At 40.8% G+C, this 18,837-nt stretch overlaps 1 protein-coding gene across 17 annotated transcripts in view; it reads right to left on the bottom strand.

Moving 5' to 3' along the window:
- The window catches only part of R3HDM2 (R3H domain containing 2), a 148,652-nt gene that overhangs the window by 44,617 nt on the left and 85,198 nt on the right, over positions 1 to 18,837 (bottom strand). For all 17 annotated transcript variants that reach the window (XM_079936724.1, XM_079936722.1, XM_079936719.1 and 14 more), the window contains one exon: positions 336 to 535. In XM_079936724.1, the coding sequence (XP_079792850.1) occupies positions 336 to 500 (165 nt within the window). In that variant the 5' untranslated portion in view covers positions 501 to 535. The remainder of the gene's footprint in view (positions 1 to 335; positions 536 to 18,837) is intronic.

The following is an 18,837-nucleotide window of genomic DNA, read 5'->3' as shown; positions in this document are numbered from 1 at the left end:
AAAAATATGGTTTATTGTATAAGCCATATTATGACTTGTCAAATATGTGTTTGTATATAGTTTGTTTTTTGATAGTTAAAAAATATCAAAATGTAGCAAGAACCAGTGTTATTCAGGTCCTAACAGATTAGGGATTTCATTCTGTTTTCTTTAGACTTCATTGTGGACTCTGACAAAAAGGGAAGGAGATATTTCTTGAGAGCTGAAGTTGGGTTTTTAGGGAGAATCAAATGTTTGTGTAAGTGACTGGCTTCCTATAGATTTCCAAAGCCACCTCTAATGACGTTTCTATTTTGCTATAAAGAGTGCGCATATGATGCACTTCTAATCCTTACCTGTGTCTCCTGACGCAAACTGGTATCTTCACTCTCTTTCTCAATTTCTTCCTTGCTTGGAGTCTTAGATATAAACTTGTTTTTGTTTACAGATTCTTCCACCAGTTTTTTTTCCGATTCTTTCATTATTTCCAGAGTCTCTTGAGTAGTGTTACTGTTAGACATCTTCTGCAATAGAATACAGCAGCCTCTATGGACTCCTATAGAAACATGAAATGCATTAAACAGGAGCTGTGTATCTAAACTTAACACACCTGTAAGACTTGTATTTCATACAGAAGCCTGAAATAGCCTTCCTGTAACCCAGTATAGGGTCCTTTGATAAATGTTACCCCTAGATTAATTTCATTTCTTTAAAGAAAAAAAAAAAGCTTTACTGAGGTAAAATTGACAGAAACTGCATATATTTAAAATGCACTAGGAATTCTCCAGCAGTCCAGTGGTTAGGACTCCCTTGGCGCTTTCATTGCCAAGGGCCCAGGTTCAATTCCTGGTCAGGGAACTAAGATCCTGTAAGCCACGTGGCGCGGCCAAAAATATTTATATATATACAATTTGATGAATTATGAAACACACATACACCTGTGAAACATCATCACAATCAAGATCGTGAGCACATTCATGACCTCCAAAAGTTTCCTCCTGCTCCTTTAAAAGCCCTTCCTCCCCTTTGCCACCACCCCCAGCCAACCACTGTCGCTACAGATTAGTCTCCATTTTCTAGAATTTTACATCATACAGTATATGGATTCTTTTACTCAGCATAATTATCTTGAGATTCACCAGGATTCAGTTCTAAAGCAATGTAGTTTAAGTCCCCTTGGCACTTTATTTGCCCTCCCTTGTTCCCTACAGAAATCTGCTCACATCTTCAGCTTGAGCACTCCACAGAGTTATCTCACTAGACTCTCTCCAGAAAGAAGATATAAAGCTCTATTCAGTACCAGAGAGGATCACTCTCCTTTCCCAAGGAGAACTTCCACAGCTGCCACAAACCACAACACTGTTATCAACTTCAAGTATCTCCTCCATCAAAAAGCAGCAAAATCAGACAATGCTTATAGAATCTTAAATTCTTTCCTTTATCTTAAGCAAGCTGAAAAGGCAAGAAGAGAGTTTTGTAGTCATCTGTCCTTCGGAAAGACTGGGTCTCTCCCTGGAGGAAGAGAGAATCTTTGCTTTGCTATTCACTATTTGGGTTCAGTCACTTTACTGCCTCCCAAAGATGCAGAGATTTGTAGTGCAGGGGTGGTAGCTCTTTATCACTTGCTATCTCTACCTGGGAAATCCTGTAGTGAGGTCAATACAGTAATCCAAGCACCCACTCAGTAACAGAAATTGATGCTCTATACAGAGATTCATGTCCTCAACAACTGTTGAAGTCAAAAATGCTTAGCTCCAACAATGGTTTATAATAGAGGTTTCTCTTTCATGGATTACTGATTGTACTTGAATCCTAAATATTTCTTTCCTTTCTTTAAAAAGATAAGACTGGAAACCTTCCCATATGTCCTGTCTATTCCATGTGACTCTAGAAACCAAGCTAAACAAACAGCAATGCTTCAAGAAAATTGTCATGCCAGACATTTTTTCCTCCTTTCAATCAGTTTCAAGGATAAGACCCAGACGGCTCTTAAGAAGCATGCGTAATCTCATCCTGGCATAAGTTAGTCTGCAAAGATTATTGCTTTGTTCACCTTTGGTGGCTACTGAGAAGCTGCCTGGAGACTTAAGTTTAAAAGGCTAGAGTCATTCATACAATCATAGTCATACAGCTGAATTTAAATTCTTTTTATTGATTGATTGATTGATTGGCTGTGTTGGGTCTCCATTGCTGCGCACAGGGTTTCTCTAGTTGCAGCAAGCGGGGATTACTCTTCATTGCAGTGCACGGGCTTCTCATTGCAGTGGCTTCTCTTGTTGTGGAGCACGGGCTCTAGACGCACAGGCTTCAGCAGCTGCAGCATGCAGGCTCAGTAGTTGTGGCATGAGGGCCCTAGAGCATGCGGGCTTCAGTGGTTGCAGCACATGGTCTCAGTAGTTGCAGGAGGTGGGCCCTAGGGCATGCGGGCTTCAGTAGTTGTGGCATGCAGGCTCAGTAGTTGTGGCGCACGGGCTCTAGAGCACAGGCTCAGTAGTTGTGGCACACGGGCATAGTTGCTCCACGGCATGTGGGATCTTCCTGGACCCCACGGTTCGAACCCGTGTCCCCTGCATTGGCAGGCGGATTCTTAACCACTGCGCCACCAGGGAGGTCCCTATTTCTTATCTTTAAATTCAGCTGTATGTGACTTCCCTGGTGGCGCAGTGGTTAAGAATCCGCCTGCCAATGCAGGGGACACGGGTTCGAACCGTGGGGTCCAGGAAGATCCCACATGCCGTGGAGCAACTATGCCCGTGTGCCACAACTACTGAGCCTGTGCTCTAGAGCCCGTGCGCCACAACTACTGAGCCTGCATGCCACAACTACTGAAGCCCGTGCACCTAGAGCCCGTGCACCACAACGAAGAGTAGCCCTGCTCACTGCAACTAGAGAAAGCCCGCACACAGCAATGAAGACCCAACGCAGCCAAAAATAAATAAGTAAACAAACAAACAAATAAATAATAAAATAAAGATGAGAAATACTGGAAGAAACTGACTACAATAGAAAATGGCTGATATTTTATTTTTTAATTAATTGATTCAGGACCTGGAGGCTTCTATAAAAAAAGTTACAACCTACAGAGCTTACGTTTTTTATTTTTATTATTTTTTAATTTATTTTTGGCTGTGTCGGGTCTTCGTTGCTGCACGTGGGCTTTCTCTAGTTGTGGTGAGCAGGGGCTACTCTTCGTTGCGGTGCACGGGCTTCTCATTCCAGTGGCTTCTCTTGTTATGGAGCACGGGCTCTAGGCGTGTGGACTACAGTGGTTGCAGCATGCGGGCTCAGCAGTTGTGGTACGCGGGTCCTAGAGTGCGCGGGCTTCAGTAGTTGCTGCACATGGGCTCAGTTGTGGCGTGTGGGCTCAGTAGTTGTGGCTTGCGGGCCCTAGAGTGCAGGCTCGCAGTTGTGGCGCATGGGCTTAGCTGCTCTGCAGCATGGGGGATCTTCCCGGACCAGGGGTTGAACCTGTGTCCCCTGCACTGGCAGGCGGGTTCTTAACCACTGCGCCACCAGGGAAGTCCCTACAGAGCTACAGATCATTGGCTGTATGTGGGAACTGCATATACACATATATGTTTTTTTCCCCCATGGGTAAATCAAGGCTCCATTCTCTTCAGTTTGAAATACAGTAAAACTCAGCACATGCCTTCTCTATTATCTCTTAGCTGGGAAATATCAATAAAGATCAGAATTGGAAGGGTTCTTAGATACAGCCTCATGCAATCTTCCCCATCCTCCCCAAAGAAGAGTCCCTTTGTGTAAGTTCCTGAGAGGAACTTTCTTTCTCCTAGAAAACTCCTGGGACAGGATCAACTCACTATTTCATAAACAGTCTTAACTGTTATATAGTTTCTCCCTATAAAAAGCTATGAACTGTTTCAATCTTGATCCTAAATCTGCCTTAGAGTCAAACAAGATTAAGTTTACTTCTTTTACCACATGACAGATCTTCAATATTTCTCTTTTTCAGGCTTAAATAACTTTAAAAAGATTACTCTGTCAGAAAGAAAAGGTGAGAGGTGGGGAATGAGGGAACTGGATGAAGGTGGTCAAAAGGTACAAACTTCTGGTTATAAGATAAATAAGTACTGGAGAGGTAATGTACAACCTGATGACTATAGTTAACTGTATGGTATATTTAAAAGTTAATAAGGGAGTACATCCTAAAAGTTCTCATAAGAAAATAAAATTTTTTTTGGCCTGAAATTTAATTGAATTTTTAAAATTCATACAACATAAAGTTAACCATTTTAAAGTGAACAATTCAGTGCATTTAGTACATTCAGTGTTGTGTAACCATCACCTCTATGTAGTCCCAGTACATTTTCATCACCCCAGAAGGAAACCTATGAGGAAACCGATACTAACTAAACTTATTGTGGTAATCATTTCATAGTACATGTATGTTAAGTCATTAAGCAGTACACCTTAAACTTATACAGAGCTATATATCAATTATATTTCAATAAAACTGGAAAAAAAAGGTGGTGATAGGGACAAATATAAAGCAGCTGGTTGTTTCTTTTTCCAGGATGGGCCTCAATTACCAAATAGGTATATTTGTCAATCAGAATGATAACTTTGCAGCTCCTCTTTACATATAAGGCAGAAAAGGCTCAACCATCTGGACACCTGGACTAACTTCACGGTGTCCAAGCACTGTTACTCAGTCAAAGCACTAATGAAAAAACCCAACTAAACCAAAAAATGGTCTTTCATAATAGCCACCTGTGGAATATGGTCACGCATTCCAACTTAAGTTGTAGGGAGCCACATGGTTTCCTTTGTTCACTGGGAAACAGGAAAACTTGAACTTTAGATTGTTTAAGACGTCCATAAAACAGTTATTAATGCAAACACTTTAAACAATTTTGACAGTCATTTCCACTGAGACTACTGGCCTCTTATAGAGGTGTGTAAAACAAAGCAATTCCTTTTTTAAAAATTAATTAATTAATTAATTTTTTGGCTGCGTTGGGTCTTCGTTGCTCTGCACGGGCTTTATCTAGTTGTGGTGAGTGGGGGCTACTCTTTGTTGTGGTGCACAGGCGTCTCATTGTGGTGGCTTCTCTTGTTGCGGAGCACGGGCTCTAGATGCGTGGGCTTCAGTAGTTGTGGCACACGGGCTCAGTAGTTGTGGCTCGTGGCCTCTAGAGTGCAGGCTCAGTAGTTGTGGCACATGGGCTTAGTTGCTCTGCAGCATGTAGGAGCTTCCCAGACTAGGGATCGAACCCGTGTCCCCTGCACTGGCAGATTCTTAACCACTGCACCACCGGGGAAGTCCCCAAAGTAACTTGTACTCTGAGGAAAAAGGAAGCAGCAGAGAAAGGGTACGGTAGACACTATACTGGCTACCTATCCAAATCTCCCCTTTCTCCCACACTCAATCTAGCCCAGATTTCCTTTTGGTGTTTGCCTTCCTCTGAGGACACATGATCAGGGAAGGTAATCCTATCCCTAAGCCCTAGGAAGTGGATCTTTCTTCTTTTTTTAATTTTATTTGGTTGTGTTGGGTCTTAGTTGCGACACGTGGGATCTTCGTTGCGGCATGTGGAATCTTTTGTTGCGCTGGCGGGCTCTTCGTTGTGGCACACAGGCTTCTCTCTAGTTGTGGCGCTCAGGCTCTAGAGCACGCGGGCTCAGTAGTTGCAGTGAGCAGGCTCTCCAGTTGTGGCGTGCCAGCTCCAAAGTGCACAGGCTCAGTAGTTGCAGCATGTGGGCTCTCCAGTTGTGGCACGTGGGCTCCAGAGCATGCGGGCTCAGTAGTTGTGGCATGCAGGCTCTCTAGTTGTGGCGTGCAGGCTCCAGAGCACACGGCCTCAGTAGTTGCGGCACACGGGCTTAGTTGCCCTGTGGCATGTGGGATCTTAGTTCCCCAACCAGGGATCGAACCTGCGTTCCCTGCATTGGAAGACGGATTCTTAACCACTGGACCACAGGGAAGTCCCTAGGAGGTGGATCTTAATTAGCTAGACTATTCGTGGTAATTCTGTTTCCTTTTTGTGTCTGGGTTAGGAAGGGACAAGTGACTCAACCATCACCAGTGAGACATGAGAGGATTTTGCTAGGTGGGTGGCTTTAAAGAAAGGCTTCTCACTGTATTAAAAAAAGAAAAAAAAGCCACTAGAAAAATGGTTATCTTCTGCTGAAGGTTTGTCTTTTGTGCAGATGATGCCTGGACTGCAACAACCTGCCAACACATGGAGAAGGGTGGATCAGAGAGAGTAAGATAGTAATGAGGGGTCAAAGTTTTAACTCTAGAGTTAAGATCCATCAGAAGATACACCAAGCTCAAAACTGTATTTCTTGAGCTGAGGGTCTCTTTTGTTCTCCAAAATAACCTTTAACTACACTCATTTCCATAATCCTATACAGAAGGCTCTCCCCTTTCTCTTGGGGCATAAGGATTTCTGGAAACAATTTTTTCTGGGCCGAAACAAAAGCAAAAGTTGCAGCCAAGGGACAAGATAATTTATTAGCAGGAAAAAGAAAGAAAGAAAGAAAAAGCTTTAAAGAGGAAGAATAAAGCCAGTAGACAAGGGTTAAAAGGCAGAGAAGTAATTTCCACTGTGAATGGCTTATTCAATGGAGAAAGGAACTATTTCATATATAACTTGACTAGAACAAAGCAAGACATTAAGCTCCCAGGAGAGCCTAGGTGTGTGCTTCCCTGCAACCTATCTGTGTATGTTGTACATTTCACCCAGGCAAATAGCACAATTTTAAGGCAGAGTGTCTCCTGAGGACACTCAGTGGCTCAAGCTGCACAGAGGGGACTGTCAGAAGTCGAGGGCAAGGAGAGGGAGTGAGGAAATAGGATGATACAGAGGAGGATGATTGGGAGCCAAGATTTGGCAATTTTTTCAGGAAGAATACTGCATATTCCCCATAAATTTTTTGACTGCTGAGGTAAGTACCTTCCAGCGCACAGTGAGATTATATATCCTTCCATCAACTCTATAAACAACCTTCTAGGCATTGTGCCAAAAAGAATATATTATATAGGGGACACTCAGAGAAAGAAGGGCAGTTTCATTTTCTCCCTTTTAATCCATGGCCAAGTAGAGAGAATTAAGAAAGAACAAAATAGCTAGAGGCTAAAAATTCTGACATACCCTGTGGCAAAATCCCTGTAAACTTTCCAGTCCTTTTCTCATTCATATATCAAGAATAAATTACTCCCAGTTGATACTCATACTGAAAAAATATTTAGAATCTAGGGGTTCAGGAGAATGTATAAACAAATTGTGGTATATTCATATAATAGAATACTATTCAACAATTAAAAAAATGAACTTTTGGTGTTTGCTTTCCTCTGAGGACACATGATCAGGGAAGGTGACCCTATCCCTGAGCCCTAGAAGGTGGATCAATCATGGTAATTCTTTTTTGTGACTCATTTGAGAAGAAGCAAGTGATTCAATCATCACCCATGAGACATGAGGGGACTTTGCTGGGTGTATACTGACATACACAAAAACATGATGGATCTCAAAACTATATAGTAAGTAGAAGAAAGTGCATCTCCTTCCCCAAAAATACATACTATATAAGTCCATTTATATGAAATTCAAGAACAGGCAAAACTACCCTACAGTGGTTTAAATCAGAAAGGTTTGGGGGTAAAACACTGACTGGAAAGAGACATAAGGGATTCTTTAGGAGTGATGGAAATATTCCATCTTGTTAGAGGTAATGGTTACATGGGTGTATATAATTGTCAAAACTTATTAGCTGAATGCTTAAGATTTGTGCATTTTATTGTATGTTATTTAAACACAGAGAGCGAAAATAATGCCCTTAGTAGTCAAAACATTGGGGACAAAACATTCATAGGGTTAAAATGGTAGGTTAAAAACAAAACAAAACTGTCTAGATGCCCATGATGGCTAGCCTATTTATACACTCTTTGACACTGGAGTTAGGAGAAAAGGAAAAACCATTAATGTTTATTGAGTGCAATTATGAACTTGGTGCTTTATGCACTTCCACTCATACCGCCAAGAGTAGTTAAGGCATTTACCCAAGGTCTGCTGACCTTGGGCAAATTCCTTAACTACTGTCATACTAAATGACAGAATCAGACCCAAACTCTAGTGCTGATGCCAAAGTCTACATTCTTTCTATGACTTTGCTTATTGTTTCTATACTTTACTTTAACCCTAACAAAACTCTTTGTTAGGGCATTTCTAAGATGAAGAAGCCAAAGCTCAGAGGAATTAAATAACTTTCCCAAGTTACGAGGGGCAAAGGCAAGATTCCAGCCTGTGTCTGATCCCAAAGCCAAAGTTCTAGGTATCCCAAGGTAGACATTCAGGAGTGTTCTGGGATGTGAAGTAAGGTATGGGAGGAGTGCCTAGATGCAAGGCCTCTCTTCAGAGAGTGTCAGTGGGGGACATATTTGGGGGCTTGTAAACTCTCCCATCTTTCCCCTCAATCTGGGTCACCTCTCATGACTTAAAATTTTTTATAGTTTATAGAAAATATCTTATTTGATCTTCTCAAGGTATAAAATATCACCATTTTATTTATAAATGAAATATATTGTTCAGGGCCATACAGTCTGTATAAGAAGCCAGAATTCAAACCCAGGTCTTCTTGATTCCAAAATCCCATGTTCTTTTCACTACAGTGCCCAAACGATGAAAAACAAAAAGAGTATGATAACTGCATACCTGAAAAGGAAAACTGGTTCAACCGCCCTTGGGAGAAGGACAAGAAAGAAGGCCCTACTGAGTTATGAGAGATATGGGTCCAACACTCCCTTCTCTTCAGAGAGAGAAAGCAGAATGTGGGGGAATAGAGTATAAAGTACTTATGGAACATGTAAAGCTATAGTTATGTGACAGTCACCAAGTCCTTTAAGGATTTCAGAAGTCAAATGTCATAGGTTTCACTAGTACTAGGCCAATAAAAATAACAATAACAATTATGCCAATTTTCTAAAATCAGGGAAGCATGAGAAAATCATTCTGCTCTATAAATGCAAAAGGATTCACTGGTGTGTAAGGGAGGCCACAGGAGTTGGCTGATGTCCAGAGCAATTCCTTAGGCAAAGTAAACAGAGAAACAAGATTAAAATGTTCTGGACATGTACTCTCTTTGTTCAATATCTGTGATAGTTGTACTTGCCCTGAAATGAGAACTACAGGTGCTTTGATCGATGGACTGAAGTGTTGGTTGGGTTTCGCTTCAGTTTCTAACGGCTTCTCTACATTCTTGGCCCAAAATGCCCATTTTACTTCCTTGAGCGAAACGGAACAAATCATATTTCCTCCTCTTTCAGACAAAAAGCAGCAGTGCTCGAACAATGGAGCACCTCTGCTGCTTCTATTTTATTTAGCTTTATCATAGTAATGCCACTATGTAGAAAATATCACAGAATCTTAGGGATGGAAAAGACCTTGAAAGTTCACACTGTCCTTTCCCACGCCCTGGCAAAACTGCTCCTAACTAAACCCAGACAAGACATTCTGGGAAAGAAAAAAAAAAATCACAATTTATCTACTGTTCATGGCATTTCAAGATGCCTTCTATTGCTTAACTTAAACACCATGCAACTAAGTCTGTATTGCCCTACTGTGATGAACTTAGAGATGAATGTTACCACCTATTAGGTGGAAAGGACATCTAAGCCAACAATTTAGTATTAAAAGAATCTTTCAAAATCTAAAATTGAATGTGAGGGGCTTCCCTGGTGGCACAGTGGTTAAGAATCCGCCTGCCAGTGCAGGGGACACAGGTTCAAGCCCTGGTCCAGGAAGATCCCACATGCCGCAGAGCAAGTAAGCCCGTGCGCCACAGCTACTGAGCCTGTGCTCTAGAGCCCGCGAGCCACAACTACTGAGCCCATGTACCACAACTACTGAAGCCCACGCACCTAGAAACCATGCCCCGCAACAAGAGAAGCCACCACAATGAGAAGCCAGCGCACCAAAACAAAGAGTAGGCTCCGCTCTCAGCAACTAGAGAAAACCCATGTGCAGCAGTGGAGATCCAATGCAGCCAAAAATTAAATAAATATAAAAAATAAATAAAATAAAATAAAATTGAATGTGAGTTCGGCCAGAGAAATAAGATAAGAACAATTTAATTTCACATGAAGGAATTGGAAAAACTTTAAGAATCATTACTCCTTAAGCCTCTGCTGCAAAGGAGAGCCTGCTATTTATTCCCCAATAGCCAATCACCTCTTCCTCAATACAACTACTGATTTAAAAAAATTTTTTTATTTATTTATTTTATTTATTTTTGGCTGCATTGGGTCTTAGTTGCAGCACGCTGGATCTTCATTGAAGCATGCGGTGCGTGGGCTTCTGTCTAGTTGCAACGTGTGGGTTTTCTCTAGTTGTGGTGTGCAGGCTCCAGAGCACGTGGGCTGTGTAGTTTGCGGCATGCAGGCTCTCTAGTTGAGACACGCGAGCTCAGTAGTTGTGGCACGTGGGCTTAGCTGCCCCGCGGCATGTGGGATCTTAGTTTCCTGACCAGGGATCGAACCTGTGTCCGTTGCATTGTAAGGTGGATTCTTTACCACTGGACCGCTAGGGAAGTGCCCAACTACTGATTTTCAGTTGGGCACATGGCTGCCTATAAAAATGCTTCACATATCCCAACCTCCATTATAGCTAAAAATGAGTGTGTGACTAGGTTCTAGTCCATGGGATGTAAGGAGAAAGAAGTATTGTTGTAGGTTGGATTATGTCCCCTCAAAATTCATATGTTGAAGCCCTAACACCACACAACCCCGACCCCCCACCCCCGCCCAATACCTCAGAATCTGACTGTATTTGGAGATAGGGCCTTTAAAGAGGTGATTAAATTAAAACAAGGCCTAATCTGGCTGGTATCCCTATAAGAAGAGGAAATTGAGACACACAAAGAGACACCAGAGGTGTGTAGGCACAGAGAAAAGACCACGTGAGGACACAGTAAAAAGGAGGCCATTTGAAAATCCAGAAGAGAGACTTCAGGAAAATCCAAATCTGCTGACATCTTGATCTTGAGACTTCTAGCCTCCAGAACTGTGAGAAAATAAATTTCTGTTGTTTACGCCATCCAGTTTGTGGTATTTTGTTACAGCGGCCCTAGGAAACTAATACAAGTAGTAAATACAACTTCTATGAAGTATCCTTAATGGAAGTGAATGGTCCTTCTTTACTCATCCCTAATTCTTTTTTTTTTAACATCTTTATTGGAGTATAATTGCTTTACAATCGTGTGTTAGTTTCTGCTTTATAACAAAGTGAATCAGTTATACATATACATATGTTCCCATATCTCTTCCCTCTTGCGTCTCCCTCCCTCCCACCCTCCCTATCCCACCCCTCTAGGTGGTCACAAAGCACTGAGCTGATCTCCCTGTGCTATGCGGCTGCTTCCCACTAGCTAGCTATTTTACGTTTTGTAGTGTATATATGCCCATGCCACTCTCTCACTTTGTCACAGCTTACCCTTCCCCCTCCCCATATCCTCAAGTCCATTCTCTAGTAGGTCTGTGTCTTTATTCCCGTCTTGCCCCTAGGTTCTTCATGACCTTTTTTTCCCTTAGATTCTATATATATGTGTTAGCATACAGTATCTGTTTTTCTCTTTCTGACTTACTTCACTCTGTATGACAGACTCTAGGTCCATCCACCTCACTCCAAATAACTCAATTTCGTTTCTTTTTATGGCTGAGTAATATTCCATTGTATATATGTGCCACATCTTCTTTATCCATTCATCTGTTGATGGACACTTAGGTTGCTTCCATGTCCTGGCTATTATAAATAGAGCTGCAATGAACATTTTGGTACGTGACTCTTTTTGAATTATGGTTTTCTCAGGGTAATCCCAGTAGCGGGATTGCTGGGTCATAGCAAGAGTGTTCCCTTTTCTCCACACCCTCTCCAGCATTTACTGTTTCTAGATTTTTGATGATATGGCCATTCTGACTGGTGTGAGATGATATCTCATTGCAGTTTTTTTTTGAGGTACGCGGGCCTCTCACTGTTGTGGCCTCTCCTGTTGCGAAGCACAGGCTCTGAACACACAGCGGCCATGGCTCACGGGCCTAGCCGCTCCGCGGCATGTGGGATCTTCCCGGACTGGGGAACGAACCCGTGTCCCCTGCATCGGCAGGCGGACTCTCAACCATTGTGCCACCAGGGAAGCCCCTCATTGTAGTTTTGATTTGCATTTCTCTAATGATTAGTGATGTTGAGCATCTTTTCATGTGTTTGTTGGCAATCTGTATACCTTCTTTGGAGAAATGTCTATTTAGGTCTTCTGCCCATTTTTGGATTGGTTTGTTTTTTTGATATTGAGCTGTATGAGCTGCTTGTAAGATTTGGAGCTTAATCCTTTATCAGCTACTTCATTTGCAAATATTTTCTCCCATTCTGAGGGTTGTCTTTTGGTCTTGTTTATGGTTTCCTTTGCTGTGCAAAAGCTTTTAAGTTTCATTAGGTTCCATTTGTTTATTTTTGTTTTTATTTCCATTTCTCTAGGAGGTGGGTCAAAAAGGATCTTGCTGTGATTTATGTCATAGAGTGCTCTGCCTATGTTTTCCTCTAAGAGTTTGATAGTGTCTGGCCTTACATTTAGGTCTTTAATCCATTTTGAGTTTATTTTTGTGTATGGTGTTAGGGAGTGTTCTAATTTCATACTTTTACATGTACCTGTCCAGTTTTCCCAGCACCACTTATTGAAGAGGCTGTCTTTTCTCCACTGTATATTCTTGCCTCCTTTATCAAAGATAAGGTGACCATATGTGCGTGGGTTTATCTCTGTCATCCCTAATTCTTGCTGGCCTGAATGTAGAAGTAAAGGCTGGCACTTCAGCAGCCATCTGAGACTGTGAGGTGATAGTAGGATTGAAAACCATAGACAGTGGGGCAACAGAAGAAACCTGAGTCCTTGACTAGACCAACCCTGGACTGCACTGGCTCCCTCTGGATTTCCTAAGTGTGACAGAAAAATACACTTCTGTCTTGTTTAAGATATTATTTAAGTTTTGCTGTAATATATATTCACAGCACGCACACACTCAAAATAATAATAATGATGAAAATAACAGTACACAATTAGTCAATTCCTATAAGCAAGGAATCCTGTAGCAACAACCTGGAGCTTATATGTACTTGGGAGGCAAGAGGTAAAATAAGGAAAATTTGGTACTTTTACAGAGGATATAAAAGCATCACCCTTGTGCTCCAATACTACCTCTGCTACAAGGAAAAGGCTGAGCATGATTAAAGGGTGAGTTAGGGGCGGCACCCATCAAAATAAAGAACATTCAATCTCTAGAGTATAAAGGGCAGTAAGTATGTTATAGTGGATAAGTTTATGGACTTTGTAGTTTGACATAATTTGGCTATAAGACTAATGTTTCTACAACTTATTAACCATGTAAGTAAGCCTCAGCCTCCTTATCTGTAAGATTAGACATGATATATATCTCATAGAGTCATTGGAAAATCACATAGCAAATGTAATGTGCCTACACACAGTATGCTCAAGTAAATGTTAGTTCCTCCTAATCCTATCTTACAGTAAGAAGGTAAAGAAAGATATTTGAGAGACCCCTCTTCCTGGCTGTTCAGTGGTACTGTTTTTCTCTTATGAGCACACATATTTCCACTTGGAATTGGCACCTTGTATACACCCATTTCCCAATCAGTATTGAACCCACATTATTCTGCATAGGTGAGATCCTTGCCTATTTTAATGAGAATTAGAATTCTTATCTTTTTTCTTGCTTGCAGTCTTTTACTGCCTATTTACCACTTACTGTACTTGGTTTCCTACTTTTCTTGATACTTTGGTATTTTAAGAATTGTTTTTAAAAAGTCGATTTAGGTAAATGCTTCTTTCAAAAGGAAGAGCTCCAATGTTTGATATAGCTGTAAGCATACACCTAAGGCAAGAGATGAATCAATGAAGAGTAGCTGGTTCCTTCAGACATGTTACTCATGATGTTTAAAGAACACACAACATTTGATGGCTCAGATCCTAAAGAGGCCTCACTTCTAGAAAGTTTATCATTGATCACTCTATTGTGTGTATAGGGCTAGACATTTTACAAGTAGATATCACCATTCTCTTCATAGAAGAGTAAACTGAAGACCAAAATGATCAAGGAGCAAATCGTGTTGACTCTAACTTCAAAATATAACCAAAATCTGGTGACTTCCTACATTTCCACTGCTACCACCCTGGTCCAAGCCACCATCTCTCTTGGCTGATAGCCTTCTAACTGGTCTCCTGATTCCAATCTTGCTCCCCTACAGTATTTTCTAAACATAGCAACCAGCGTAATTGTGTAAAAACAGTTTCAGATCATGTTATAGCTTTGCTCAAAACTCTCCAATGGATCCCCATCTCACTCAGAGCAAAACCTGAGTTCTTAAAATAACCTATAAGACCTTAAATAATCTGACCACTAATTTGCCCTCTGATCCCATCTCTTACTATTTCTCCAATATATGCAGTTTCAATCACATTGGCTCCTCCTTGTGCCCTAAACCCACTTTATAGTGATTGCTTTTACTGTTCCTTCCTTCTGCCTGGAATGGTCTTCTCCCAGATAACAGCATGGCTTGCTTACTCAGTCTTTTCAGATCTTTACTCAGATGCCATCTCAGGAAGCCTTTTTCTGGTCAAATAACTAAAATTACAAAACCCCAAACACTTCCTATGCTACTTTTCTAAGGCCTCCCCACAAAAAGTTAGCCAGACACCAAACAGACTTTTTGCTCCTCTTTGCTTAACAGGTAAATCTGAAGTTTGGTTTTATTCCTCTGAGACAGAAAGTGATGGTATAATGAGAAGTTCGCATCTCACTAATAGAGACTTGAATAGTTCAAAAGAGGGGAACAAACTCATGGATCTCTTGAAGCCTCTTTCAATCCTTCAAATCTGTAAATAGCCAAGCATGGAAACACTGGAGGAGAGGAGAACAAGACACAACATAATTTCTCAAGTATCCCTGACATAAAATGTAAGAAGAAAAACAATACTCTTGACTTCTTTCATTTACAAGATCTAGAAGGGGTATTTTCTTTGTATGAATGAATCACTCTCAGTCTCTAAAGCAATAAGGTACAGGAGCAGATACATGCCATGATCTGCTATGACAAGGAACTAACACTGAGTTAAGTGAAACCTCCCAGATGTATGTCAATAAATATGAACAAGCTAGAGAAGTGAAGATGGAGAATACAGAAGCTAATCCCAGCTGATCCTCTAACTCCAGACCCAATAGTGTGCAAATATAACATTTACAGGGACTACCATATCAGAGTGGAAGAGAAAAAAGGAAAAACAAGTAAGAAAAAAGCTGCCAATTTCTGACTCAGCTCTAAAGCTACCAAAATAAGCAAGGCAGCTTCAGATATCAAGACAAATCTCCTCTGGTCTAGAGGCCAGGGTTTGACTTAGACTTGGCATAAGCCCAACTGACTGCAGCAGCAACTCAATTCACAGACAGGTGATAGGTATTTCCCACCATATCTTTTCTCAATCAAATCAAAGTAAGAAGATATGTATTATTACATTGTTTATATTAAGCAGCAAAATTTGAAAAGTAAGAGAAAACCACCTTATACCATTCTTGAAACATTTTATTTCACAGCTTTATATGCAGTTATGGTATTAATGTCATATATCACTGAGTAAATGAATTCTGCAAGGTTAAATGATGATGTGTTTATGTTCTAACTGCTCATTGGCCCCCAGGTCAGCCAATCTGATCCAGGACTCCATGGCAACAGGCTCTATCACTAAGAGCTACAAGATGATATTCCCCTTGCCTCCTCCTCTTTTTTTTTTTTTTTTAATGAAACACTTTCCACAGAAACTGCTGCAAATATTATCAAAGAATAGTCTGTACAGACAAGTAAGCAATGCTGCCATTCTGATATACTAAAAATGAGTAGTAGGGGGAAAGAGTGAATAGCAATGACAATGAATCTATGCAAATAACAAGGGATCCTCCAAACTCCAGAAATCTTCCCTTGTTTAATTTCAAAGGAGAAATTCAGGAATCCTTGCACCATGAAAAACCATCACTAGGATAAATTGTGGGATTAGTATAAGTAAAGTGCTGCCCTGCTGAAATCCCAATATTGAAGCTTCCCATGCTACAGTATATGGAAAAAGCTAAACGTTTTAAGACTGCTACCCTTTGTAAGGTTCCCATAACTTTCTTTGAAATGTTAAAATCATCATCAAAACTCACAGATTTCAGGCTCTTATTTTCCATATTCTCAAATCACAATCAGCTCATACAGTTCCTATAATTCTATGATATCAGTCCTCTTTTCTATACCCCCTCCCCCATCATGCTCCACTGTGCTTAGAGAAAAAATTGCTATGTCTAAATGAGGAAATACGGTAGTGCCCCCCCACCCCAATTCTGCAGCTTTGCTTTCCTTGGTTTCAGTTACCCACAGTCAACTGAAGTCCAAAAATACTGAATGGAAAATTCCAGAAATAATTCATAAGCGCTGTTCTGAATAGCATGACGAAATCTTGTGCCATCCCACTCAGTCCTGCCCAAGACAGGTATCATTCCTTTGTCCCTCCGTATCCCTCCGTATCCCACCTGTCAGTTAATTAGTAGCCTTCTCAGTTATCAGATCAACTGTCATGGTATCAAAAGTGCTAGTGTTCAAGTAAGCCTTATTTTACTTAATAATGGCCCCAAAGCACAAGTAGTGATGCTGGCAATTTGGATACGCTAAAGAGAAGCCGTAAAGTGCTTCCTTTACGTGAAAAGGTGAAAGTTCTCAACTTAATAAGGAAAGAAAAAAAATCATATGCTGAGGTTGCTAAGAATGAATCTTCTGTGAAATTGTGAAAAAGAAAAAAATCTGTGCTAATTTTGCGGTCACACCTCAAACTGTAAAACTTATGGCCACTAGTGCTTAGTTAAGATGGAAAAGGTATTAAATTCGTACAATAAGATATTCTGAGAGAGAGACCATATTCACAAAACTTTCATTAATATATTGTTATAATTGTTCTATTTTATTATTGTTGTTGTTAATCTCTTACTGTGCCTAATTTATAAATTAAACTTTGTCATAGGTATGTATGCATAGGAAAAAGTATAGTATATACAGGGCTTGGTACTATCCAGGTTTCAGGCATCCACTGGGGGTCTTGGAACATATCCCCTGTGGACAGGGAAGAGCTACTGTAATACCTTTGCTCTTCACATTCAATTCCCAATTCCTTCTCCCTCAGCTACAGATCTTCTTGAAGCGAAGAGGATTCAAGATAATTATAAACTAGATGAGGAGACTACACCAAAAAGTCCATCCTTCTCCTCAGTGGTGCTCATTAACATTCTAAAATCCACCTGATGTATTACAAGGTACTCCCCTTTCCTTGCATGCTTTTTGCCAGTAACTGATATATCTCTGGCTGTAACAAGTAACTTTGGTCCCCATCTCCTGGTATATGGTAGTAAGTGAATGCTGAGAAGTAGACAGAATCTGAGGTGTCAGGGTCATAATTAGCTTGGAAACTGCACGTTTTCATCTGGCTCACACTGTTGTGTTTTTTGTTTTAACAGTGGTAAAATACATATAACATAAAAATTATCATTTCAATAATTTTTAAGTGTGAATTTCCATAGTATTAAGTACATTCACATTATTTTGCGTTCTGGAAGAGAAAATGGTCTCAGGCACAAAAGTCATGGTGTTAAGAGTATAGTCTTTTTTGTCTATGCCTACTTACTAAACATGTATTTACTGTACAAGTCACATATTAAGAACTATAGTGATTATGAAGAATAAACTGTCAAATATTAAAAACATTTGACACGGGGGGAAGGCTGGGAGGAAGGGATAGTTAGGGAGTTTGGGATCGACATGTACACACTGCTATACTTAAAATGGATAACCAACAAGGACCTACTGTACAGCACAGGGAACTCTGCTCAATGTTATGTGGCAGCCTGGATGGGAGGGGAGTTTGGGGGAGAATGGATACATGTATACGTATGGCTGAGTTCCTTTGCTGTGCACCTGAAACTATCACAACATTGTAAATCGGCTATACTCCAATATAAAATAAAAAGTTAAAAAAATAATATCTGACACTACTGCTCAGTAAAAATAGCCACTGACGTGTATTTCCAGTATGTTTTTCGCGTGTTGAAAGTATTGATAGTTTCTTACATGCACAACTCAGTTCCCAAGCAAGTCCAAAGTAGATGGAAATCTACCTTTCTTTTTTATCAGCACTGAGTTCCAAGGGGCCCATATAGTTAGACTAACTTGAGAAGGAACAGAAATTCCTAGAACAAAGAAAATCTTTTCTGTTATACTGTTTCAAATTTCCCAAGAATTCTTAAGGAGGCAACCCAGAAAGGGGGATAAAAGCAACTTACAGTGGGAGTCATAAATTATATCAAAGCTAGGAACTTCCCTGGTGGTGCAGTGGTTAAGAATCCACCTGCCAATACAGGTGACAGGGCTTCGACCCGTGGTCCGGGAAGATCCCACATGCCATGGAGCAACTAAGCCCATGCGCCAAAACAACTGAGTCTCCACTCTAGAGCCTGTGAGCCACAACTACTGAAGCCCCCATGCCTAGAGCCTGTGCTCTGCAACAAGAGAAGCTACCACAATGAGAAGCCTGCGCACCACAACGAAGAGTAGCCCCTGCTCGCCACAACTAGAGAAAGCCCGTGTACAACAACGAAGACCCAATGTAGCCAAAAATAAATTAATTAAAAAAAAAATTATATCAAAGCTAAAAAATTTTTTTTAAGTCACTGCAGAAAATCACTACTAGGCCCCCTCTACATCAGTTTCCTTTATACCTTCATAAGAGAACACCAAAACATTTCACTCTGGTCCT

Source organism: Stenella coeruleoalba, assembly GCF_951394435.1.
Source record: "Stenella coeruleoalba genome assembly, chromosome: 11".
NCBI lineage: Eukaryota > Metazoa > Chordata > Mammalia > Artiodactyla > Delphinidae > Stenella > Stenella coeruleoalba.
Note: the sequence above shows the minus strand (reverse complement) of the source record. Positions and strands in the feature narration are given on the sequence as shown.